This window comes from Chiloscyllium punctatum, chromosome 27 (assembly GCF_047496795.1).
Source record: "Chiloscyllium punctatum isolate Juve2018m chromosome 27, sChiPun1.3, whole genome shotgun sequence".
NCBI classification, from domain to species: Eukaryota; Metazoa; Chordata; class Chondrichthyes; order Orectolobiformes; family Hemiscylliidae; genus Chiloscyllium; species Chiloscyllium punctatum.
In genome coordinates this window covers 17,914,617-17,942,487 of record NC_092765.1, presented here as the reverse complement: position 1 = coordinate 17,942,487, position 27,871 = coordinate 17,914,617, and the positions used below count along the sequence as shown (strand labels likewise).

At 43.3% G+C, this 27,871-nt stretch overlaps 1 protein-coding gene across 2 annotated transcripts in view; it reads right to left on the bottom strand.

Annotated features, from left to right (window-relative positions):
• LOC140453496 (protein lin-28 homolog A-like) overlaps positions 1–27,871 on the bottom strand; it is a 137,766-nt gene that overhangs the window by 57,195 nt on the left and 52,700 nt on the right. Inside the window, exon 2 of one of the 2 annotated variants that reach the window (XM_072548227.1) lies at positions 16,579–16,707. In XM_072548227.1, coding sequence (XP_072404328.1) covers positions 16,579–16,654 — 76 coding nt within the window. In that variant the 5' untranslated portion in view covers positions 16,655–16,707. Of the gene's footprint in view, positions 1–1,629; positions 1,747–16,578; positions 16,708–27,871 lie in introns of those variants that run through there. The other variant, XM_072548228.1, reaches the window with a different exon arrangement.

Below are 27,871 nucleotides of genomic sequence, written 5' to 3'. Positions count from 1 at the left end.
TTTCAATAGTTTTTGTTTATATTTCTACCATAGTACAACTTTGTTTTACATTAAACATAATTTTAGATCTTCAATATGAAACAATCTATAATGCTACCTGTATTCTAACCTTTTCAGTCCTCACTTCCGGCACTATTTGATTTACATTGGCACCTGGAATGACAATGTTACACTTTTAACATTGTTTTCTTGTGTTCAAATCATTTGTATTTTCAGCCTTTCACTGACCCCAGAGTATTCTCTAACTCTAAACCCGCCAACATCTCTGACATAACTCCCAATCTCTTCATTCCACCATAGATAGCAAAACGTTCAGCTCCTTACTCTGTAAATTCTAGAGCCCAATGACCAGGACCCCACCCAGCACCTTCAACATTCACTCCCTCACCAATGAAGCACAGTGTGAGCCATCTACAAAATGTACTGCAGCATACTGCCAAGGCTCTTTCATAGAGTCATAGAGATATACAGCATGGAAACAGACCCTTCGGTCCAACCTGTCCATGCCAACCAGATATCCCAACCCAATCTAGTCTCACTTGCCAGCACCCGGCCTATATCCCTCCAAACCCTTCCTATTCATATACCCATCCAGATGCCTCTTAAATGTTGCAATTGTACCAGCCTCCACCACATCATCTGGCAGCTCATTCCATACATGTACCACCCTCTGCGTGAAAAAGTTGCCCCTTAGGTCTCTTTTATATCTTTCCCCTCTCACCCTAAACCTATGCCCTCTAGTTCTGGACTCCCCGATTCCAGGGAAGAAACTTTGCCTATTTATCCTATCCATGCCCCTCATAATTTTGTAAACCTCTATAAGGTCACCCCACAGCCTCCGACGCTCCAGGGAAAACAGCCCCAGCCTGTTCAGCCTCTCCCTGTAGCTCAGATCCTCCAACCCTGGCAACATCCTTGTAAATCTTTTCTGAACCCTTTCAAATTTCACAATATCTTTCCGATAGGAAGGAGACCATCGACAACACCTTTTAAAACAATCACCTTCAATCATCAAAAAGGAAAAGACAGCAGATATATGAGAACAGCCCGTCAACTGCACATTCCCTTCCTAGCCACACATTATCCTGACTTGGAACTGTGTCACTGTCCTTCGCAATTGCTAAGTCAAAATTCAGGAATTTTATCTTCAACAAACTATGAGTGACCCTATAATAGATGGATTGCAGGGGTTCAAGAAAGTAATTCTCCCGGCTATCTACCAACAGGGATAGATAACAAATGTTGTCCTTGTCAGTGATACATCTATGTAAACATTTTTTTAAAATCAGACTAGTCTTCCCTTTCTCTGTAACCTCCTCCACAGCTCATGCCCGAAACATCGATTCTCCTGCTCCTTGGATGCTGCCTGACCTGCTGCGCTTTTCCAGCAACACGTTTTCAGCTCTGATCTCCAGCATCTGCAGTCCTCACTTTCTCCTACAATACACCTAGCCTTCAGCTCTCCAGCCATGTGAATGTAGACTCATATACTTTGTGCACTTCTCTAGACCTGCCATTGACAGGTGAGCCACCAGCTACTTTTTTTGTGCCACATGTTAGAATTCGCTTTCTAAATCTCTCTTCCACCTCACCTCCCCCTCCTCCTCTCAGGCTCTCATTAGAACCCACCTCGTTGATCATTCTTCCTTTGCAGGCTGGTCATCTTTGTTTCCTGCACCTCTTGGAAGCGTCTCTCTGTCAAAACTCCTTCATAATTCCAAGTTGTTGTCACAGATGATTTTGAGATTGTCCATGGCAGCCTAGTTAATGCACATTCAAATTAGAGACAGAAAGTAGAAATACTGGAAACATGCAACACTTGTAAAAGAATCAACAAGCAACTGTTGCTGGTGAGACACTTCATCATAGCCCAGTCCTACAAGATAAGTGAACACTGAACAAACATTTTTAAAAATAGGCAAAACAAGAATTGAAAACCACACAGACTTCCCTCTCAGGGAGGGATGTGTTAAAGTGCCATATATGCAAGCAACATTTGTCCTGCTTTAAATGACCTCACCTCCCCCTCCTCCTCATCTACAATCAAAGAGTAGAGAATAAAATAATGCCACTTTCCCCAATATCATTAGTGCAAAGGCCAAATAAAACTGCTCCCTTTTGCACGAGTTCAACTCATAAGGAACTTAGCCATTAAAAAGAAATAATTAGATAACAATATCTTCCCCAGTTTCCAGCCCCTCTGGGGCCCTTTGGTCACAGATTTACTCAAGTGACTAAACTGTGCTCCCTCTCCAGGTTTTTCCAGATGTGGATAAGGCCACCTTAAGAAAGTTAGGCACAGCGACCACTTACACAGTCCAACCCATGTCTTTAATTGGCTTTCAAGCGCAACCTTGTGTATTTCAAGCCGTTGCTGTTTCCTTTGATAATTTAAAAGCAAATCATCAAATCTTACAGCACAAAAGGAGGCCACTGACCCATTATGACTGAGTTCAGCTCTTTCAAAGAGCTGTCTAATTAGTCCCATTCTCCACCATGGGCTGTTTCCCATCAGACCTGCAAATTTTACCTTTTCAAGTTATATATCCAATTCCCTTTTTGAAAGTGCCTATTATATCTGACAGTCGATTTACATCATTTTTTGTCACCTTTCTGGCTCCTGAAGAAGCCAGACCACGTTTGTACTTACCAACTTTAAAACTCAAATAGAATGGTGGTACCTAATGGTCAGATGTATACCAGCAAGGTTTGCAATATTCTGTCACAGATTTGAAACAGAGTTGGGACATTATCTGATGTGGAGTATCTGGTTATGTACGGTGTCTTCTCTGATAGTTGTTACCTCACAGTACAGATCATAGGACCATATGGCAGAGGATTTGAGCTATAGGGACAGGCTGAACAGGCTGGGGCTGTTTTCCCTGGAGCGTCAGAGGGTGAGGGGTTACCTTATAGAGGTTTACAAAATTATGAGGGGCATGGGTAGGATAAATAGACAAAGTCTTTTCCCTGAGGTCGGGGAGTCCAGAACTAGAGGGTGAGAGGGGAAAGATATAAAGAGACCTAAGGGGCAACTTTTTCATGCAGAGGGTGGTACGTGTATGGAATGAGCTGCCAAAGGATGTGGTAGAAGCTGGTACAATTGCAACATTTAAGAGGCATTTGGATGGGTATATGAATAAGAAGGGTTTGGAGGGATATAGGCCAGGTGCTGGCAGGTAGGACTAGATTGGGTTGGGATATCTGGTTGGCATGGACAAGTTGGACCGAAGGGTCTGTTTCCATGCTGTACATCTCTATGACTCTGCAGTATTTTGTTTCAGGGCTAGGAACTTTTATGAGTGATGCTCATTGTAAGTGATCCTGCCCATCAAGTTTGCGCCAGATTTGATGTGATCATGGATGATTTGATAATCATCAACTCCACTTTCCTGCCTTATCCCTATAACTACTGACTCTCTTACTGATTAAAAATCTGTCCATCTCAGCCATAACCATACTTAACGACCAAGAGAAGAGGGGGAGTGGCATTTTTGATAAGGGATAGCATTACAGCTGTGCTGAGAGAGGATATTCCCGGAAATACATCCAGGGAAGTTATTTGGGTGGAACTGAGAAATAAGAAAGGGATGATCACCTTATTGGGATTGTATTATAGACTCCCCCAATACTCAGAGGGAAATTGAGAAAAAAACCTGTAAGGAGATCTCAGCTATCTGTAAGAATAATAGGGTAGTTATGGTAGGGGATTTTAACTTTCCAAACATCAACTGGGACTGCCATAGTGTTAAAGGTTTAGATGGAGAGGAATTTCTTAAGTGTGTACAAGACAATTTTCTGATTCAGTGTGTGGATGTACCTACTAGAAAAGGTGCAAAACTTGACCTACTCTTGGGAAATAAGGCAGGGCAGGTGACTGAGGTGTCAGTGGGGGAGCACTTTGGGGTCAGCGACCATAATTCTATTAGTTTTAAAATAGTGATGGAAAAGGATAGACCAGATCTAAAAGTTGAAGTTCTAAATTAGAGAAAGGCCAATTTTGATGGTATTATGCAAGAACTTTTGAAAACTGATTGGAGGCAGATGTTCACAAGTAAAGGGACGGCTGGAAAATGGGAAGCCTTCAGAAATGAGATAACAAGAATCCAGAGCAAGTATATTCCTGTCAGGGTGAAAGGGAAGGCTGGTAGGTATAGGGAATGCTGGATGACTAAAGAAATTGAGAGTTTGGTTAAGAAAAAGAAGGAAGAATATGGCAGGTATAGACAGGATAGATTGAGTGAATCCTTAGAAGAGTATAAAGGAAGTAGGTGTATACTTAAGAGGGAAATCAGGAGGTCAAAACGGGGACATGAGATAGCTTTGGCAAATAGAATTAAGGAGAATCCAAAATGTTTTTACAAATACATTAAGGACAAACGGGTAACTAGGGAGAGAATAGGGCCCCTCAAAGATCAGCAAGGCGGCCTTTGTGTGGAGCCACAGAAAATGGGGGAGATACTAAATGAATATTTTTGCATCAGTATTTACTGTGGAAAAGGATATGGAAGATATAGACTGTAGGGAAATAGATGGTGTCATCTTGCAAAATGTCCAGATTACAGAGGAGGAAGTGCTGGATGTCTTGAAACAGTAAAAGGTGGATAAATCCCCAGGACCTGATCAGGTATCCCCGAGAACTCTGTGGGAAGCTAGAGAAGTGATTGCTGGGCCTCTTGCTGAGATATTTGTATAATCGATAGTCACAGGTGAGGTGCCAGAAGACTGGAGGTTGGCAAACGTGGTGCCACTGTTTAAAAAGGGTGGTAAAGACAAACCAGGGAACTATAGACCAGTGAGCCTGACCTCAGTGGTGGGCAAGTTGTTGGACAAATCTTGAGGGACAGGATGTACATGTATTTGGAAAGGCAAGGACTGATTAGGGATAGTCAACATGGCTTTGTGCGTGGGAAATCATGTCTCACAAACTTGATTGAGTTTTTTGAAGAAGTAACAAAGAAGATTGATGAGGGCAGAGCAGTAGATGTGATCTATATGGACTTCAGTATGGTGTTCGACAAGGTTCCCCATGGGAGACTGATTAACAAGGTTAGATCTCATGGAATACAGAGAGAACTAGCCATTTGGATACAGAACTGGCTCAAAGGTAGAAGACAGAGGGTAGTGGTGGAGGGTTATTTTTCAGACTGGAGGCCTGTGACCAGTGGAATGCCACAAGGATCAGTGCTGGGTCCTCTACTTTTTGTCATTTACATAAATGATTTGGATGCGAGCATAAGAGGTACAGTTAGTAAATTTGCAGATGACACCAAAATTGGAGGTGTAGTGGACAGCGAAGAAGGTTACCTCAGATTACAACAGGATCTGGACCAGATGGGCCAAGTGGCAGATGGAGTTTAATTCAGATAAATGCAAGGTGCTGCATTTTGGGAAAGCAAATCTTAGCAGGATTTATACACTTAATTGTAAGGTTCTAGGGGGTGTTGCTGAACAAAGAGACCTTGGAGTGCAGGTTCATAGCTTCTTGAAAGTGGAGTCGCAGGTAGAAAGGATAGTGAAGAAGGCATTTGGTATGCTTACCTTAATTGGTCAGAGTATTGAGTACAGGAGTTGGGAGGTCATGTTGCGGCTGTACAGGACATTGGTTAGGCCACTGTTGGAATATTGCATGCAATTCTGGTCTCCTTCCTATCGGAAAGATGTCGTGAAACTTGAAAGGGTTCAGAAAAGATTTACAAGGATGTTGCCAGGGTTGGAGGATCTGAGCTACAGGGAGAGGCTGAACAGGCTGGGGCTGTTTTCCCTGGAGCGTCAGAGGGTGAGGGGTGACCTTATAGAGGTTTACAAAATTAAGAGGGGCATGGGTAGGATAAATAGACAAAGTCTTTTCCCTGGGGTCGAGGAGTCCAGAACTAGAGGGCATAGGTTTAGGGTGAGAGGGGAAAGATATAAAAGAGACCTAAGGGGCAATTATTTCACGCAGAGGGTGGTACGTGTATGGAATGAGCTGCCAGAGGATGTGGTAGAAGCTGGTACAATTATAACATTTAAGAGGCATTTGGATGGGTATATGAATAGGAAGGGTTTGGAGGGATATGGGCCGGGTGCTGGCAGGTGGGACTAGATTGGGTTGGGATATCTGGTTGGCATGGACAGGTTGGACCGAAGGGTCTGTTTCCATGCTGTACATCTCTATGACTCTGTGACTCTATGACTCTGCAGTATTTTGTTTCAGGGCTAGGAACCTTTATGAGTGATGCTCATTGTGCAGTCAATATGTTAACATTCTCCTATGTGTTGTTCAGGCATTAGGGTAATGGATTCAAGCCTAATTCCAGAGATATTAAGCAAATAATTCAGAGTGATGTTGCAGTGTAGTATTGTGTCTTTCCAATGATATATTGGATGAGCTCTCAGCTGAATGTAAATGTTTTCTTTTGAAGAGTAAAGGAGATCTCCTTGGAGCCATGGCCAATATTTATTCTTTAATCAACATTGTACAGATTTGGGGCAAGTTTCGTGGACTACGTTAAGATATTGATCAGATGGGCCAATGGGCGAAGAGTGGCAGATGGAGTATAATTTAGATAAGTGTGGGATGCTGCGTTTTGGTAGGACAGGGCTGATACAGTGAGGTCCTGGGGAGTATTGCTGAACAAAGAGACCTTGAAATGTGGGTTCATAGTTCCTTGAAATCGGAGTCACAGTTTGACAGGATAGTGAAGATAGCATTTGGAATTCTTGCATTATTATCAGTACCTTGAGTATGGGAGCTGAGAAGTCATAATGCAGCTGTACAGGACATTAGTCAGGCCATTTTGGGAATAGAGCATTCAATTCTGGTCTACCTGCTACAGGAAAGATGTTGTGAAACTTGAAAGAGTTTCAGAAAAGATTTACGAGCATGTTGCTAGGATTGGAGCATCTGAGCTTCAGGGAGAGGCTGACAAGGTGGTGAATATGAGCATCAGACACTGAGGCGTGTCATAGAATCATAGAGTAATACAGCATGGAAACAGACCCTTTGATTCAACTAGTCCATGCTGACCATAATCCCAAACTAAACTATTGCTATCTACCTGCACTTGGCTGATATCTCTCCAAGCATTTGCTGTTCATGTACTTGTATAAATGTCTTCTAAATGTTTTAACTATAGCCGCATCCACCACTTCATCTGGACATTCTTTCCACACATGAACCAGTCTTTGTGGCAGAAAAATTGCCTCTCAAGTCTTTTTAAATCTTTCCTCTCTCATCTTAAAAATATGTCCCCTGGTCTTGAAATCCAACCATCCCCTCCCCCACCCACCACACCTCCCCCCCCCCCCCCCCCCCCCCACTCCACCCCTGCCACCCCCACCACCCTGCCATTCACTTTATTAATATCCTTCATTATTTTATAAATGTCTATGAGGTCACCTCTCAACCTCCTATACTCTAGTGGAAACATGTCCTAGCCTATCCATTGACCTTATAGAAGTATATAAAACCATGAGGGGCTTAGATAAGGCAAATACTCAAGGTCTTTTTTTCCCAGAGTAGGGGAGTCCAAAACTGGAGGACACAGGTTTAAGGTAAGAGGGGAAAGATTTAAAAGGGACCTAAGAGGCAACTTTTTCACACAAAGGGTGGTGTGTAAATGGAATGTGCTGCCTGAGGAAGTGGTGGAGGCTGGTACAATGACAACATTTAAAAGACAGTTGGATGGGTATATGTATAGGAATGGTTTAGAGAAATTTGGGACAAATGCTGGCAAATGTGATTGGATTAATTTAGGATATCTGGTCAGCATGGGCGAGTTGGACTGAAGGGTCTGTTTCCATGTTGTACATCTCTATGACTCTATGTAAAGAGGTAAGGATGTGGCCTTTTGGGGTTTTACATTGTACACTAGTTTAGCTCTCGTTTACCACAAGACAGTTTCTTGGTAAAGAACATAAAGCCGGAGGCAAGAACAACCATCCAGAGTCAGCTGGCAACTGATTGTCACTTGAAGTGCCTGCCAGCACTTATCAAAGAACTACATGATGACTACAGCATCAAATACACTTCTTTCTAACCATGGTCAGCTGTGTGGGAGTAAATATATACTCACTACTGGAGGGAAAATCACCACTTCATGGTAAGCCATAACCTTGCTGAATGGTGGAACAGGCTTAAAGGGCCAAATGGCCTTCTGCTGTGTCTGCTTTTTAAGATCGCATTTTATGTTCTTATAAAGTAGGTATTTATTGCCCATCCCTGCGTTGCTTGAGAAGGTGGTATTAATCTTTGTCCTGGAAGCGCTGATGATGGAATGGTTTAGAAGGTCATCAAAAGTCAATCTCATTTAGAGAATGGTAACACAAATGCTTTATAACTAGACAAGTAATCTCGAAGCTTTGACAAATAATCCCCCAAGACATGAGTTAAACCTCCCACCATAGAAACTGGGGAATTAGTATTTAGTTAATAAACATGTCTGGAATAAAAAAAAGTAGTATCAGCAATGCTGGCAAAAAAAATGTGGTTCACTATCGTCGTTTGAGAAAGGAAATTTGCTGTCTTGAACCAATATGGCCTGTTCATAATTCCAGACACAAACCAAGGTGCTGATTTACAAATGCCTTCTGAAATAGTCTAACAAGCTACTCAGTTAAGAGTAATTAGTAATGGACTATAAAGAGTCATCTTGCCATTGATGCCCACAACTTTTAAATAACTTAATATTGGTATGGAATTGAAGTCACGCAGAGGCCCAGACTGGGTAAGAATCTGGTAGTTTCAAGTATAACTCAGTCTTTCTGCTGCTGGCTGGAGAGGACTTGCATGAAATACATTTGAGCAGTTTCAATCTACTTCTTATTAAACATGAACTCTTAACACAAAACTATTATTTACCACTAAGTTGGCAGCTATAAGATGGCAGCTTTCCTTCCTTAATGGGAATTGCTGAACAGGGTGGGTTTTTACAACAATTCAACAGCTTTTCCGGGTCACTTTGATTTGAAAGTAGCATTTAACTTCAAAATTCCACAGTGGAATTTTAAATCATTTTCTTTTGAGCTTTAGTCCCACTCTCGAGATTACTGATTAGTAGTCCAGTAGCATCATTACTACAATACATTAGTTTTTTCCTTTATCTCTATTCCAGCTGAGAGCAGTTAAAGCAGATAGATGAGGTCTGTTTAGTACAATTCCTGCTGGACAATGAGAAAGAAAGTTCTGTTTATCCAAAATATTTGTTACTCTTGCAATCCTAATCAGCCGCTTATCACTATGCTGATCTTTCCATTCCCATTTACAAACTTTCTGCTGGTCCTCAGTGTGATGCCGTCCATTTTGTGTTTTATTGTACCAGTTGGTGACAGGTTTATGTTCAACACAAGTACTCACCAGGGACTAGGTGGGATCACCCAATTTTATTTCACATTGTGCAGAAGTTATGTGGGTCTAAAGAAGCCAATTGGAAGAGTATGTTGGTCTATTTTGAACACAATGATTTACAGATGCACAGAACCTTTAACAAAATAAATATCTGAAAGCATTTCAAAGAATCGTTATCAAACAAGTGTATGACACTGAGCCATTTAGATCAGGTGAACAAAAGCCTACTCAAAACATAGTTTTAGCGAGTAACTTAAATGGTGAATGATAAATCAGAGTACTTTCTAAATGGTCTGAAACCAGGGTCTGTAGAGGAGAAAAGAGATTTTGCTGTCCAAGTGCATAAGTCACTAATAGCTACTCGACAATATAAGGTGATCTTGTGATGCAATGAATGGCAACTTTGGCTGCCAAGCCAGAAGCTCTAGACTCAAGACCCACTTCAGGACTTGAATACCAAGGAAGATGCATTCAAAATATGCAAATAGCAAGAAGAGTCTGTTAGTCAGCCATGCTTGATGAGGAATGGTATCCTTCCAGCTATAACTTCTAGCAAAAGGTAAGTGACCTGTTCCAGGAAAAAAGAATTATTAGCTACCATGTGGAAGCAGGCCATTCAGCCATTGGGTCCACACTGACCCTCCAAAGGGCATCCATCCCAGACTCACCTGTAACCCTGCATTTCCCACGGCTAATCCACACAACCTCCACGTCCCTGGATACAATGGACAATTTAGCACAGCCAATTCACCTAACGTGCACATCTTTGGTTTGTGGGAGGAAACCGACGTAGACACAGGGAGAATGTGCACGCTTTCTCCACACACCCAGTCACCCGAGGCTCGAAACAAACCTGGATCCCTGGCGTTGTGAGGCAGAAGTACCAACCACTGAGATACTGTGTTGCCTTCCTAAGAAGTTAGCATTTGGTTCAAGGGGCTGGAATAGATCAAAGTCAAAGTTATGCTACAGTTATATAAAAGTCTGGTTAGACTTTACTAAGAGTATCTGCATTCAGTTTTTGTCACCCCCACCTCAGGAAGGATGTGTTGGCTTTGGAATGGGTGTAGGTTCAGCAGAACAATACATAGATACATTAAAATATGAGGATCATTGTATGAATTAGTCTTGTATTTCATTGATTGTAAAATATAAGGGGAAAACTAATTGAGTTTGCTAAAGTTATCAAAGATTCCTTGTTATGGAACAGACCAGAGCAATACTTTTTCTAACACATCTTCACACTCGTCTTTCTTTCCCCACCTCCTCCTCCCCTTTTGGGAGCAATGGGTGTGTGACAGGATTCCAGGTTGCTTAGTCAGCCCATAAACTACATCATGGACACTCCTTTCAAGGCCAACAAATCCTGGTGTGAGATTTGCACCAGGAGCCTCTGGCCCACAGGGATGTCAATTACCATTGTTACACAGACCTCCACCTCAGAAGAATGAAGCATAGCATTAAATTAGAACTAGGATGTTCAGTGGTAATGACAAGGAATACTTTTCACACAAAGGATAGGGGATGCCTGGAGCTCCAAAGAACTGTTGAAGGTGAACTAATTGAAGGTGTCAAAACTGGGAATCATCGATTTTTGTTACACAACACTTTGATCGGTTACAGAACTAAACCAAGTTTATATGGAGTTAGTTACAGATTAGCACTGAGTTAGCAAAATAGGAGAACAATCTTGAGGAACTGATCAACCTCTTATTTCTATATTATAGTTATATACATCTTTGGTTAGACCCAATTTATAACATCACATTCAGTTCTGGGCACTGAAAAAATATTTTGACCTTGGAGGGACTGCAGCACAAATTTACTGGAATGATTTTGGGATCAAAATTGGTTAGAATTGTGAGGAAGGTTGTTTGGATATTCCCTTGAACATGGAACATTAAGGGTGGTCTGATTGAAGCGTTTAAAATATTAAAATGATTTAATAGGATATTTACCCTGAACATTTCATTTGGAATAATACAGAACAAAGGGAGACATAATCACAATATTTGATTTTGGCTATTAAGCATTGATGTTAGGGAACGATTTTCCATACAAAAGGTAGTGAAATTGTAAACTCTGTAGCCCTAGAAAGCTCAAGCTGGATGTCAATTGGCACCTCCAAGCCTAAAGTCATTAGATCAATGGGAGATTCTGGTCCTCCAGGAGGGACATAACTCTGGCAAAAGGAGACAGCACAATGATTGGGTTTCTCAATAATTTCCCTCCCCAACAACTTTATGACTCCATTTTGCAACATGATTTTTTTTCTATTCATTTACAGAATGAGGGGTCGTCATCTAGACCAGCATTCATTGCCCACCCCTAATTGTGCAGCAGGCGGTTAAGGGTCTGCCACATTGCTATTGGTCTGGAGTTACATGAAGGCCAGATTAGGTAAGGATGGCAGTTTCCTTTCCTAAAAGGACATTATTGAACCAGATTGGTCTTTTCGATAATCGTTTCATGGTCATCATTATAATCTTAATTCCAGATTTTAATCTAATTTAAATTTCGCCATAGTGGGATTCAAATCCAGGTCCCCAGAACATTAGCTGGGTCACTGGATTAACAGAAAGGAATGACCTCAGATGCTGGAGAGTCAGAGTTGAAGAGTGTGGTGCTGGAAAAGCACAGCAGGTCAGGCAGCATCCAAGGAACAGGAGAGTCGACATTTTGGGCATAAATTCTTCATTAGGAATTAAGGGCTTATGCCCGAAACATCAATTCTCCTGCTCCTCAGATGCTGCTGACCTGCTGTGCTTTTCCAGCACCACACCTTTTGACTTTCTGGATCAGTTCAGCAACAATACCACCAGGTCATCATCTCCCCTTAACATAGACATTATCTGCCACCTCTTGCCCCAGCCCTCATTGAAGTGGTCATTCTTCACCAAAGTGCTGATAAGCTATTATTCAGAGAGGTTGTGCTGGCCCTGTCCTAGTTGATGTCTCATTGAATCCGAAGCAGGATTTCCTCAGTCAACTTCCCAAACCAAATGGGGCAAATAAGCACCTACCTTCCCTGAAGTGGACAATTGATGTACGAGGATGTTGCCAGGGTTGGAGGATTTGAGCTATAGGGAGAGGCTGAATAGGCTGGGGCTGTTTTCCCTGGAGCGTCAAGTGCTGAGGGGTGATCTTATAGAAGTTCATAAAAACATGAGAGGCATGGATAGGGTGGATAGTCTTTTCCCCAGGGTGGAGGAGTCCAAAACTAGAGGGGATAGGTTTAAGGTACGAAGGGAAAAAATTAAAAGGGGCCTAAGGGACAGTATTTCACACAGAAGATGGTGAATGTATGGAATGAGCTATCAGAGGGAATGTTGGAAGCTGGTACAATTACAGCATTTAAAGGGCATCTGGATGGGTTTATGATTAGGAAGGGTTTGGAGGGCTATGGGCCAAATGCTGGTAAATGGGACTAGATTAATTTAGGATATCTGGCCAGAATGGACGAGTTGGACCAAAGAGTCTGTTTCCATGCTGTATGACTCCAGTGACCAGAGGGCAAGCTCAGCATTCAACTGAGGCTGTTGGCACATTCACAAAGCTGGAGAACCAACATTATGCCAACCAGCATGAAAACAGCAGCAAGATGCATAGCAGTTCAGAGAGGGCAAAAACACCACAGGCTGACAATGTTGGGGGTGTAGGAGGTGGTGGGGAGTGGAATGGCTGTCCACAAGGCCTCCTGCAGCTGCTACTGAAGCCAAATTGGCATTGAGAACTTCTGAGCTTCCCTGGAGCACTGCATCCCATCTCACCATTGGCTTTGCCACTGCATGGGCTGCTTCCAAGCAGCTAAATTGTCCCCAAGCAATTTCAGTTAGCTTCCAACAATCGACCATAAGTGGCTGCTAACTGATTCAATTTACCACTCAGAGCTGAGGCATGAATAGGTCTGCCATCACGCCACCCTGCACTCTTGCCCACCTTTTCCGTACTATCCTAGGAAAATGGCCAACATGCCATCTCTGCTGGTGCTAATTTTATTGCCTGTCTGCTAATTTTAATACTGGAAACCAGAGTCGAGATTAGAGTGGTGCTGGAAAAGCACAGCAGGTCAGGCAGCATGTCCCCAGGCTGTCCAGAGGTTAAAAGTCCTGCACTTGAAATTATTGTCTGAGTACTTCCCCTCACCTCACCAAAATTCTAACCCGTGAACTTCTTTAACCCAGAGGTCCTGATATCAATTGAGGTCCTGAAGTTGATTGCAGCATGTTCAATTGTTCATGCAGTTTGATCAGCTAACTCCACACAAGCTGTGATTATCCAGCATGTCACTGTAAGCACTATTGCAACCATTACTGGATTAACCAATGTGCTGTATTTTATTTCACGCTATTGAGCACCTGGCTTCTTAATCCTGTGGTTACTTTTCCAACATTTCTGTACCAATAACACTTTTAACGCAACATCACTACTACCAGACCAGTACAAAGTTATACAAATATAACAAATGCTTGAAGGTTCTTTAATAAAATGCCTTGTCAGTATTTTTTGATAAATATTAAGGGATGCAAAGGACTGAGGAATGAATTACTAAATTTAGTTATTGTAGTTTCTGAGCTACGAAAATATATCTTTCTTACTCCTTCAGCTCTACTTCTTGATCGACATCTCAGGCTGTGAAATGTTAAATAGCCAAGCTAGACATAGAAGAGTTTCTCTATAGACAGAACACTCAGACACTTACCACTGATAACATCGGACTTTAGCCATTGAAAACTCGACATACAAAGCATCCCTTAGAAAACAAGCTCGTAATGTCTCTCAGGGTGCCCAGAAAGGATTGGGGCAACTCTATTTATAGATGGGTTAGAACAGACATAAAGCAACAAGCTCCTAAGACCAATGTAAAAATTTAATTAAAACAATTGTAACAAGAGATCTCTTTTATTCTTTGTATCAATCACCTGGAGAATAATGTCAGAGTGAGGTTCAGCAGGTGCCTATCCATATTTAATAACGGTTTCTAGTGGTATTCAATGATATCCTGACAGCATCTGCTTGGATTTGGTATCAGAGTGGATTGGTTTGATGTTCCTGAGGGGCCATTAGTGAGATGTGTGGTTTGCAACTCACCTGTTCATCTCAGAAAACAGATCTTATGTCTGGTCATCACCTCCTCTGACTCAGTGCTGAGTCATTAGCCGAAGGTCCTCCTGCTTGTTACCAATTACCACATCACAACATGCTCAGCAACATTACCAGTCACTGTGAGCTGGGCTCATCGAACCCACCTGAACATCTGTTGGATAATAATCACAGGGCATCGCTGGCTAACAGCACTTTGCGCTATGACTACTACTGCCCAGACTGGTGTTGAGTTACAGATCTATAATCTCCTTGGTGTATAACACTGGTATAATTATCTCTTGCTAATGCTTCAGGTTAACTGGCATGGGTTCAAGGAGCAGCTGATGAGTTTCTGTTTATTCTTGTGCAACAATGAAGCCTAAAACAGACAAAAATATTATCATGCCTTAAAAACAATTTTAAAAAAAATTGCCTGCTTCAGTATCCCGGCAGAAATACCGCTGTTCATCACAAGTGTAATGTGCAGACTGGCACACAGCAGCCTTCAATCTGTGCTGCAACATTCATGCAAGAAGGTTCTTTCGTGTGTTGTGCCCTTTGTCTGTGCTTTGTTGATCAGTGTACTGCGCAAGTCATCTTTATTCCTCAAGGCTGTTCAGTTAAACTCCAAATTTCATCTCTGACACAGGAGCTGGCAGTCAGCTTGTAAGCAGACAGGAGAGATAAGAAGAGGTACAAGACATGATGATAGGTCCAACAGGAAGGCTAAAATATTGCCAGGTGTCGAGTGCAGTTACCCAGTCATCACCATCTGCATTTACTGCCCTCGCAGTCTAACTCAGCCTAAACTGCAAATGGTGTCATTACTGTCATACGCACTCCATTTCATAATTACAAATTAGTCTTTTCATTCATTGTATGTTACCTACACTCTTTTCCAAAAGACTGTGCATAAGAGTTACATTGGACTCGAAATGTTAACTCTGTTTTTCTCTCTCCACAGATGCTATTACACCTGCTGAGTTTCTTTAGAATTTCTTTTTATTTCAGATTTCCAGCATCCACTATTTTGTATTCTTTCCTAAGGTTAAACTGAGACTTTAGACTGATCGGAACCCGTCCTCGTTTATTACCCCACTGAAAAAAATCAAGGACAGAGTCGCCTTGAGCCAAGGAACAGCTTTTAGACAAAAAGGGACTAGCTTTGTGACACATTGTCAATTTGCTTTTGTCACCTCATGTTCACCCCGATCAAATGGTTGATTCTTTCCAGGTGTGTCTCCCCCTTGCTAGCTTCAGTATCTCAACTCAGTGACCATTATTCATGTGCCAGTCTAGCTAATGAGTATCAGCAGATCCATACACAGATACGCATACAGACGACACACATGACACACATACAGTCACACATTCATCTACACACACAATGCAGACATAAACACATAACTATAGAGACCTGCAAACACATAGGGCAGAATCATGTGATATTTTGGCTAAGTGTCATCAAGTTTCACAGAGGGTTCCTCTCCACGAGGCTGTCTTACAAATGCACATGCAGGCTCACGCACACACACAAATGAAGACTGGGAAATGCTGGTTGATTATCCCTTCTAGAAGCAAAGACACTGAAGCCAGCAGGTTGGGTTGAATCCTTAGGCTCCCCCTCTCCACCCCCTCCCCCACCCCCCTCCACCCCCACCAAAGGCAGGAACAGAGGCGGGGGCAGTGGAAATTCTGATGATGGATGACACATTAGTTTCAAGGCTGTGATCCCAGTCCCAACAATGATTACCTGAGCAAGGTAAGGAGTGATTCTGCTCTCCTTCCAGTTTCAGCCAGCTAAACTAGTTAGAAAGCTTGTTAGGACTTTGTGAAAGTTGGTATGTGGGATATTTAAAGACATGTGTAGCTTTCAGAACCTGTCAGTTTCTGGACATAATGGGCAGTCCTTGGAAATGTGCATGTGGCAGGGAGAGTGGGTACACTGCTCTGGCATCAAATGGGATCATTACTATCCCTGGCATCAAGGAAGCAGGAAAGATGCCAATCACATTAGGGTTGTCATTATCTGAAAGGGAGGCTGCAACTGACATTGACGGCCTTAATTCCTTAGGCAGCACCTTCCAAACCCACAAGCACTTCCATGTAGAAAGACAATAGCAGCACATACATGGGAACACCAAGTTTCGCTCTTAGCCACTCACCATCCTGACTTGGAAATATATCACTTTCCTTCAGTGCTCTTGGGTCAAAATCTTGGAATTCACTCTCTAAGGGCATTGTGGGTCAATCTCCAGCTTGTGGACTGTAGCAGTTCAAGGGCAGTTCCCATTCTAAAAAAATGAAAGAGTTAACAGTAATCTAGGTTTGTTCAATATATCATTTAAGTTGCATGACACTGCAATCTTTTGCTATAAATTCTGTGTCTTATGATCCTGCTCCAGAGCTACCTGATGAAGGAGCAGCGCTCCGAAAGCTAGTACTTCCAAACAAACCTGTTGGATTATAACCTGGTGTTGTATGATTTTTAACTTTGTCCACCCCAGTCCAACACTGACACTTCCACATCATGGCAATTTAAGATAGCAGCTCACCACCACCTTCTCAAGGACAGACAGGCAATAAGTGCTGACCCAGCCAGTGACATCCACATCCCATGACAGAGTTTTAAAAACTGGCAGATTTTGGGCCCAGTGGCAATGGGGGAAATGCCCTTCACAGAAAGGAGGGCGCAGGAAAGAAAAAAAGGACTGGAAGGCAGTAGAGGTGATGTTTATAACCATCAAACACAGAGCTACCTGGAGACACCCACCCAGAGCAAAGGAACATTGCAAATCTCAATAATTACTGTGACCTGTGAGCTCACACCTCACTGCAATTGTCACCACATGCTGCCAATAATTATCAAAGACATTGTGTGTTTGACCTTCTTTGCTTGTGGCTCCTTCCAAGAATTAACTGCAGATCTTGCAAAATATTACTTGGTATCTCACTGATGACATTTAACGGCATGATAGTACATTCAGTTCACAACAGATGAGCCCTTGAAGGCACAGAAAAAATGGGTTCTACCTCCATTGCTGGATGTTCCCAGGTGCAGGGCATTCATCGATTGCACTCATTGGCCATCAATCCAACCAGTAGGCCGCCACCAACAAGGTGTGCCAACTCCTCTATCTATCTGATGGAGGTGCGACCACAACAACAGATTCCACCATGTTTGCCCTCGATTCCTGGCAGCTGCCTTGACTTCTTCATCCTATTCTATTCCAGATAGCCTCAGATTTTCATTTCAACTCTGAAAGTGGAGATGGATTCTAAGGGATGGCACATCTCCTGAAGACATGGCTGCTGACACCTTGAGTGGAGCCTCTAACAGAGGGACAGTGGGGATACAATGAATGCCACTTGCTCAGCAGGAAGCCATCGAGCAGGCCATAGGCCTTCTGAAGATGCAATTCCAATCCCTGGACCATTCAAGGTGCTGGGATCCAGTACCCTCCTTTAAGGGTCTCAGTGATTGTGGTGGTCTGAAGACTATCTATAACATAGACCCCAAAATGGAACCCTGAGGACAGTTAGGTCCTGGAAGAAGACAGTTCATTATGAGAGGAGCAGAAGTAAAAGGTGAGGAGGAGGCAGAGGGAGATGATGCTGAATAGTGACGTCCTCCTGTTGCTTCTAAATCCTTCTGGGAGGAGAGCCTCCCTCCCATCCACCATGGCCTTTCATTAGACCCAGGTTGATATCATTGAAGTACTGGATTAGTGGTGCTGGAAGAGCACAGCAGTTCAGGCAGCACCCAACGAGCAGCGAAATCAACGTTTCGGGCAAAAGCCCTTCATCAGGAATAAAGGCAGTGAGCCTGAAGCATGGAGAGATAAGCTAGAGGAGGGTGGGGGTGGGGAGAGAGTAGCATAGAGTACAATGGGTGAGTGGGGGAGGAGATGAAGGTGATAGGTCAAGGAGGAGAGGGTGGAGTGGATAGGTGGAAAAGAAGATAGGCAGGTCGGACAAGTCAAGGAGACAGTAACTGAGCTGGAAGTTTGAAACTAGGATGAGGTGGGGGAAGGGGAAATGAGGAAGCTGTTGAAGTCCACGTTGATACCCTGGGGTTGAAGTGTTCCGAGGCGGAAGATGAGGCGTTCTTCCTCCAGGCGTCTGGTGGTGAGGGAGCGGCAGTGAAGGAGGCCCAGGACCTCCATGTCCTCGGCAGAGTGGGAGGGGGAGTTGAAATGTTGGGCCACAGGGCGGTTTGGTTGATTGGTGCGGGTGTCTCGGAGATGTTCCCTAAAGCGCTCTGCTAGCAGGCGCCCAGTCTCCCCAATGTAGAGGAGACCACATCGGGAGCAACGGATACAATAAATGATATTGGTGGATGTGCAGGTGAAACTTTGATGGATGTGGAAGGCTCCTTTAGGGCCTTGGATAGAGGTGAGGGAGGAGGTGTGGGCACAGGTTTTACAGTTCCTGCGGTGGCAGGGGAAAGTGCCAGAATGGGAGGGTGGGTCGTAGGAGGGTGTGGACCTGACCAGGTAGTCACGGAGGGAACGGTCTTTGCGGAAGGCGGAAAGGGGTGGGGAGGGAAATATATCCCTGGTGGTGGGGTCTTTTTGGAGGTGGCGGAAATGTCGGTGGATGATTTGGTTGATGCGAAGGTTTGTAGGGTGGAAGGTGAGCACCAGGGACGTTCTGTCGTTCTTACGGTTGGAGGGGTGGGGTCTGAGGGCGGAGGTGCGGGATGTGGACAAGATGCGTTGGAGGGCATCTTTAACCACGTGGGAAGGGAAATTGCGGTCTCTAAAGAAGGAGGCCATCTGGTGTGTCCTATGGTGGAACTGGTCCTCCTGGGAGCAGATACGGCGGAGGCGGAGAAATTGGGAACACGGGATGGCATTTTTGCAAGAGATAGGGTGGGAAGAGGTGTAATCCAGGTAGCTATGGGAGTCAGTGGGTTTGTAAAAAATGTCAGTGTCAAGTCGGTCATCACTAATGGAGATGGAGAGGTCCAGGAAGGGGAGCGAGGTGTCAGAGATAGTCCAGGTAAATTTAAGGTCAGGGTGGAATGTGTTGGTGAAGTTGATGAATTGCTCAACCTCCTCGCGGGAGCACGAGGTGGCGCCAATGCAGTCATCAATGTAGCGGAGGAAGAGGTGGGGAGTGGTGCCGGTGTAGTTATGGAAGATCAACTGTTCTACATAGCCAACAAAGAGACAGGCATAGCTGGGGCCCATACGTGTGCCCATGGCTACGCCTTTGGTCTGGAGGAAGTGGGAGGATTCAAAGGAGAAATTGTTAAGGGTGAGGACCAGTTCGGCCAAACGAATGAGAGTGTCAGTGGAAGGGTCATGTTGGGGACGTCTGGAGAGGAAAAAACGGAGGGCTTGGAGGCCCTGGTCATGGCGAATGGAGGTGTAGAGGGATTGGATCTCCATGGTGAAGATAAGGCGTTGGGGGCCGGGGAAACGGAAGTCTTGGAGGAGGTGGAGGGCGTGGGTGGTGTCTCGAACGTATGTGGGGAGTTCCTGGACTAGGGGGGATAGGACAGTGTCAAGGTAGGTAGAGATGAGTTCAGTGGGGCAGGAGCATGCTGAGACAATGGGTCGGCCAGGGTGGTCAGGCTTGTGGATCTTGGGAAGGAGGTAGAACCGGGCAGTGCGGGGTTCCCGGACTATGAGGTTGGAAGCTGTGGGTGGGAGATCTCCTGAGGTGATGAGGTTCTGTATGGTCTGGGAGATGATGGTTTGGTGATAGGGGGTGGGGTCATGGTCGAGGGAGCAGTAGTAAGAGGTGTCCTCGAGTTGGCGTTTGGCTTCAGCGGTGTAGAGGTCAGTGTGCCAGACTACCACTGCGCCCCCTTTATCCGCTGGCTTGATGGTGAGGTTGGGATTGGAGCAGAGGGATTGGAGGGCTGCGCGTTGTGAGGGTGAGAGGTTGGAGTGGGGGATGGGGGACGACAGGTTGAGGCGGTTAATGTCCTGGCGGCAGTTGGAAATGAAGAGGTCGAGGGCAGGTAATAGGCCAGCGCGGGGTGTCCAGGTGGATGCAGTGTGTTGGAGGTGGGCGAAGGGGTCCTCGGAAGGTGGGCGGGAGTCCTGATTGTGAAAGTAAGCTCGGAGGCGGAGGCGACGGAAGAATTGTTTGATGTTACGTCGTGTATTAAATTTATTGATGCGTGGACGGAGGGGGATGAAGGTGAGTCCTTTGCTGAGGACTGATCGTTCGTCCTCAGTGAGTGGGAGGTCTGGAGGGATGGTGAAAACTCGGCAGGGCCGGGAGCTGGGATCTGGTGTGGGTGTGGAGCTGGGAGTGGGGTCGGAGCCAGTACCTGGAGTGGGTGTGATGGTGGTGGGAATGATATCATTGAAGTGTCTACCCTCAGTATTTTATCCAGATGACAAGTTTCCAGCCCTTGTGACATCTCACTTCTATCTGCTACTTTAGCACAAACTGCAGATCTTTCCCTCAGGGCTATCAGCAACCTCAGTTATGGCTGCCTCTTGGGGTGTCGAAATGAATTCCACACTTCATTTGACCCAGCACCATTTCCTACCCCCATCTGCTCTATGTGGCAGGAGTCCTGTCTCCATATCATGTAAGGACCTCCCATACAAAGAAGAATCTGTAAAGCCATTTCTGATATAAAGCAATAGTTCGATTCTTATGTAATTTTATGTTATAAGAAAATCACGCAATAGCCACACCATTTAAACTAATGGGGACAGAATCATATTATAGCTAATACAGGTAAGGAAAGTTCACGTTGTACAAATAATGGTCTAAATTCTTCAATCGTGTTAAAGCCAATCCATGCGAAAGAAACATTTGAAACGCATGAAGGTGAATTAATCCCCAGATCCTGATCAGGTGTACTCTAGAACTTTGTGGGAAGCTAGGGAAGTGATTGCTGGGCCTCTTACTGAGATATTTGTATCATCGATAGTCACAGGTGAGGTGCCAGAAGACTGGAGGTTGGCAAATGTGATGCCACTCTTTAAGAAGGGTAGTAAGGACAAGCCAGCGAACTATAGACTAGTGAGCCTGACATTGGTGGTGGACAAGTTGTTGGAGGGAATCCTGATGGACAGAATGTACAGGTATTTGGAAAGGCAAGGACTGATTAGGGACAGTCAACATGGCTTTGTGCATGGGAAATCATGTCTCACAAACTGGATTGAGTTTTTTGAAGAAGTAACAAAGGGGATTGATGAGGGCAGAGCCGTAGATGTGATCTATATGGACTTCAGTAAGGTGTTCGACAAGGTTGGGATATCTAGTCGGCATGGATGGGTTGGACTGAAGGGTCTGTTTCCATGCTGTACATCTCTACGACTCCATGTGTTATAGCAGAACTGACTGTATTTTAATCAGTTCCCACCAGAGGCAGATTTCTCTTCCAATAACACTGCTGTGAATAAAAACTGAGCTTATGGCCTCCAGTCCAGTATCCCAGTTATTAATTAAGTTCAGACTGGAATTAGAAGGTGATAGATCCTGTCAGTTGCACATTGTCACCAAGTATTTTCTCACAAAGATGCTGAGAGTAGATGGATGGAAAGGACAAGACTAAGAGTGGAAAAGTAGAAGGCAGTGAAGCTGAGTGTGAAATTTAGCAAAGAGAGGCAAATTCTTTCAGTTGTGGCATGGGGGAAGATTGCAATGTTACATCACATCACAAAAAACAGGATCAGGGATAAGTTACAGGTTCAGTATTTACTGCAATCATGACAAACTAAACTAAGTAATTAGTTCAAAGACAAAACCAAAAGCCAAGTTGATTAAATACATAAACATTAATTAATCAAATGAGAAAACAAGATGAGATGGGTAAGGGGGTATGCAGTAACTACAGAACATTGGAGTTTGTGGGGACACTATGATCCCAGACAACCACTTTTGCTGTAAGCATCTGTACCTTTGAGGAACCTCAGCATGGAAATTTTGAGCTGCAATCCGAGGGCACACTAATGGTGTATTATTGGGCGGGGGGGGGAGGGGAATTATTTGGACACATTAATCCAGGAGGCTGTTTTGCCCTTAGGTTAGGAAATAGTACAGTTCTGATTAGTGGTCAGGGACAGGAAGATGTCACTGTTAGGAAGTGAGGTAAGAGGACTCCAGAGTGCTATGTTAATGGAAGTTATTTATGTCAGGGAGAGTAGGAGATATTTTCTAATCAACTTGTTCAGAGGTGTTATTCCACACCTATGGAGAAGGTGGGGCTTGAACCCAGGCTCCTGATCCAGACATGGAGATGCTTTCACTGCACCACAAGGGCCTTAGGTCGGGGAGAGTAGAAGTCCCGAGTTTACATGGTCCTGGTTTGCTAACAAGAAAAGATAGTATTAGATTCAACCATTTGAGCATATAATGTTGCCAAAAAAGTACTAGTAAACTTAAGGATTGGGGTTTTTTAGAAATTTACAGAGAAAATTTGATCAAGAAATTGATTTAAAAACATATGTGGGGTATGAGAATAAGCAAGCAAGAGGCATAAAAATAGACTTTTAAAGCTTCTGAGCATATGTAAACAGGTGAAAGCAATAGTGGGTCCCTAGAAGCACTGAACTAATAATGAGAAATAAAGAAATGGTAGTAGCATTAAACAAATCTCATTAAACAAATATTTTGTATCTGTCTTCAGACTAGAAGGTCCAAACATCATTCTGTAATGAATGTCTAGTTAGAATTAGGAATATAAAATTATCATGAATAAAGGAATAGTGTTGAAGATAGTACTCAGACTCAACCCAATGACCTATGCCCTAGGGTTTTCAATGCAGTAGTTGCAGAGTCAGTATATAATTTTGACTTTCCAGAATTGAAACTAGATATTAGAATGGCCCCCTGTGAATTAGTAGGTAGCAAATATATTCCTGTCCTTCAAGAAAGCAAGGAAAGAAAAATGGGGAACTATAGGCCAGGCACCGTTAGGAGAGAAAATGCCAAAATCCATTATTAGCATCACAATAAAAAAAGTACTTAGAATACTATAATATGACTTAGTAGAAACAACATGGATTAGAAATAAGATATGTGACAAATCCGGGATATTTTTGAGGCTTGAGAGCAAGTTATTAAGGAGGAACCTGCGGATATACTTGAATTTTTGGGAAGTACTTGATAAAGTACCCACAAAAAGTTCTGAAACAAAATTAGAACTCATGAAATTGACAGTAATATATTAACATGTTTTGAGAATTGGGTATGGACCAAAAACAGGTAATACTCGGAATAAACTGGTAATATTTTAGGTGAAAGGTCATCATTAGTGGGGTATCACAAGGATCAGTTATCGGGGCTCGTTATTTACAATCTATATCAATGACTTTAATGAGGAGACCAAGGCTAATGTATTCAAGTTTAGTGACGATACAAAGTTAGGTGGAAAAGTAAGCCACAAGCAGAATGTAAAGAGGTTGCACAGGGATTTGGAAAGGTTAAGTGACTGGGCAAAAACCTAGTGAATGGAATATAATGTGGAGAAATGTGCAGTTATCCACTTTGGGAAGAAACAGAAAAAGCAGAATGTCTATTAAAGGGTGAGAGACTGGGAAATGTTGGCATTCAGTAAAAGATGGGTGACCTTGTAAACAATTCACAGTAAGCTAACATGCAGGTGCAGTAAGCAATTAGGAAAGCAAATGATATGTTAGCCTTTATTGCACATGGATTGGAGTTTAAGATTAAAAAAAGTCTTACTGCAATTATGCAGGGTCATGGTGAGATCACACCTGCAGTGCAGCTTTTGGTCTCCTTTACTGAAGAAGGAGTACAACAGATATTCACTATTCTGGATTCTTAGGACATGGGGAATTGCCCATGAGGTGGAGTTGAATAGACTTGGCTTATATTCTGTAAAGTTTAGAAGAATGACAAATTATCTAATTGAAATATATAAAATTCAGAAGTGGTTTTGTCTGACCAGAACTCAGAGTCACAGTCTCAGTATAATGATTAAGTCATTCACCACTGAGATGGGAGAAAGTTCTTCAGTCTGGATTGTGAATCTTTAGGATTCTCTATTCAAGAGAACATTGTATCACCAGCGTGGCATTCTGGTTTGATTAGCTCTGCCAACAATCTTCTTTTCTCTATACTGAGACTAGGACCTATCAATTTATCAGTGGTAGAAGATAAATCGCTGGTAGGTCTAAACAGAAGTGACACTGATTTGTATAACAAGGTATTTTAATGCATGGTAGCAATAGTTGTAGTTTGCATTAACTGGCTGTGCATAGTTACTAAGGGCTCTCAGTAATTGTACAGGATACATCCTTTGGGTACATGTGCAGAACTCAACCATTTCTACATGTAACATTAGCAGATTGAGTGAGTTCAATGTAACATGAATATTAACTCCTTCAGAACCATTACTTTATATAACATGGTGGATGTTATGCTATTGAATTTATTCAGTATAGAAACTGATAAGCATTTGGATGCTAAGGAAATCAAGACAATACAGGAACAAGGCAGGAATGTGGCACTGAAGTAGAAGATCCAGACTGAAACCATTTTATTGACCAGCAGAGTGGGCCTGAAGGACCAAAGGGCCTATATCTTTTCCTATATTTTATGGGTTTATGTTTCTATAACAGTGCTCTTTAAAATTAAAAAGAGATTCAAACAGAGCAGATGTGCAGAAATCATGTTAAATGTCTTCAAGGCAGAGTTTGATAAGTTCTTGATCTCACAAGGAATTAAGGGCTATGCTGAGAGTGAAGCTAAGTGGCATTGAAATGCCTATCAGCCATGATTAAATGGTGGAGTAGACTCAATGGGCTGAATGGCCTTACTTTGACTTCTATGTCTTATGGTCTTTTGTGAGTCCAGCACAAGGGAATGTAAATGATTGTCACTAACAGATCAAATAAAGAATTTAGAAGCAACTTTATTAACGCAGAGCAATAAGAATGTAGAACTCACAGCTACATGGAATAGCTGAAACAAAGAGAATTAATATATTTAAGCAGAAGATTAGGGAATAATGAGGGACATAAGAGGAGACTTTACCACACAAGATGTGCCAATGGCATTTTTTTTAAGCTATAGATTCTCTGTAACTCCTTGAGTGAGGCTTGAACCACCAACCTTCTAACTCAGGGGAGAGGACTACCTACTGAGCCAAACTGACACTACCGTGCAGTTTAACATATTGCTGATGTCTAGTGTTGTGTCTGTCTTGCATTTCTGAACAGCCTCTGCAGATGCTTGTCAAACATTATGATTATACTTCATCAAAATCTGACACCAAGTTCGAAAACCTGTTTTGTATCTAGGACTGGTTCACCTGTGCAGAATCGGTGCACAATTTAGCTGTAAGACCTGGGTCATCAACCCATACTGCATGTGACTGAAGTGCATGCTCTGTGTAAAGAACACACTCCCTGCTATCTTCCTGCTTACCCCTAATCTTGGGGAAGCATGTGCTTTGGCTAGCATCTCACCAATCCCCCAAAGGCCACCTTCCACCAACCCAGTCCCAATCCCAACCATCAATTCTCATTCCAAAGACTTGATTATATAATCCAGGCTAACACTTCCAGTGCAGTAATGAGGGATTATTGCACTGTTTGGAGTTGCTATCTTTTTTTTGGGTTAGATGTTTAACCAATGCTCTGCCCGCTCAGTTGGATGTAAAAGGTCCTATATGTCACCATTCAAAACAAAAGCAGTGACATTTTTTCTGGTGCCTTGACTAATTCTTATCTTGCAACCAATATCACTGGTCAAACTATCCGGTCATTATCACATTACTGTTTGTAGGAGGTTGCTATATGCAAATTGACAGCTGAATTTTCTACATTACAACAGTAACCACATCAAAAAATATGCTTCATAAGTATTAGAGAGCTCTGGGACATCCCAGATTCATGAGACACATGACAGAAATAAGAATTTTCCTTCTTCTGGCACCTCATAGGATCAGTCTCCATGTAACAGCCCTGATACTACACATAACCATTTGTGTCTCTAATGCTATGGTCCTTTCTAAATTATGGGCAACTGCTTTGTTTGACAGGAATTTGACAGTCATGTCATGAGTCCACCTGCCGGGACCACATGCAGGTCTGCATAGGGGATTGTATCTGGAGTGGCCAATTAAGAATGGGACCATAGAACATAGAACTAAACAGCACAAGAACAAGCCCTTCGGCCCACTATGTTGTGCCAGACATGATGCCAAATTAAGCTAATCTTTTCAGCCTGCCTTTGGTTAATATTCCTCCATCCTTGCATATTCATGATCAATTAACTGGCCCATTATTGGCCACCTTGGGTCTCCGGCAGTATTTTATCAACTTCCAAATTTCTGCTCCCTGCTAACTGGGGAGAGCTCCAGATACACCAAAGTGGCTGATCAGTGACTTTCAACAGGAATGATTGCAACATTTAAAAGACGTCTGGGTGGGTATATGAATGGAAAGAGTTGAGAGTGATATGGTACAAGTGCTGGCAAATGGGACTAAATTAATTTAGGATATCTGGTCAGCATGGATCAGTTGGACCGAAGGGTTTGTTTGCATGCTGTGCATCTCAATGACTGGTGTCCCTCTTTTAATGCTGCTCAACCAGAGGGATCTCTAGTAGTATAGCTGCCTTGGCAGCTCCAATGTCACCACAAGAGGCATCATTTGCCCGCACTATGGAGCCTCTCTAGCCCCAGCACATTGTAAACATTCTCACCCACCCTTCAAGGGTATCTTTCCCTTGAAGCCTTAGCAATGGTCTCTTCTGTCAGTAGTGTTGCTGAGGCTGCAGGGCCAGTAACTCAGAGAGGCAGGCTACAATCGCTAACCAGAAACAAATATTGATTCTTGTCAGTGATGCACACATGCAGTGTCAAAAGTGTTCAAAAATGGCATAATCTAATACTAAGAGCGCGCGTTTGAGGTGAGAGGGGAAAAGTTCAAAGGAGATGCAAGGGGCAAGTTGTTTACCTAGAGAGTGGTAGGAGTCTGGAATGCGCTGCCAGGGTTGATGGTGGGTCAGTCAGCAGGCAGCCTCTTATAATATCCTATTGTGGTGGAAAGATGCCATCCATCATAGCACAGTGGCTCAGTGGTTAGCATTGCTGCCTCACAGTATCAGGAACCTGGGTTCATTTCCAACCTCAGGCAATGATCTGTTTGGAGTTTGCACATTCCCCCCATGTCTGTGCAGGTTTCCTCCAACAATCCAAAGACATGCAGGTTATGGTGAATTGGCTTTGCTAAAATTGCCCATAGTGTTCAGGGATGTGTAGGTTAGGGGTAAAATGTGGAATAGTAGGGGCATGGGTCTAGGTGGGTTACCCTTCAGAGGGTCTGTGTGGACTTGTAGGGCTGAATGGCCTGTTTCCACACTGTTGGGATTCTATGAGTTACCATTTTACCAGCTTTCTCATCCAGGAGTCTCCAGAGCCAATCCAAGCAAGTATGTTGGGAAATTCATCTTCCTGTCCTGGTATATCTTTAAATCCTGATGGAGATTTGGGGGTCACTAAATACAGAG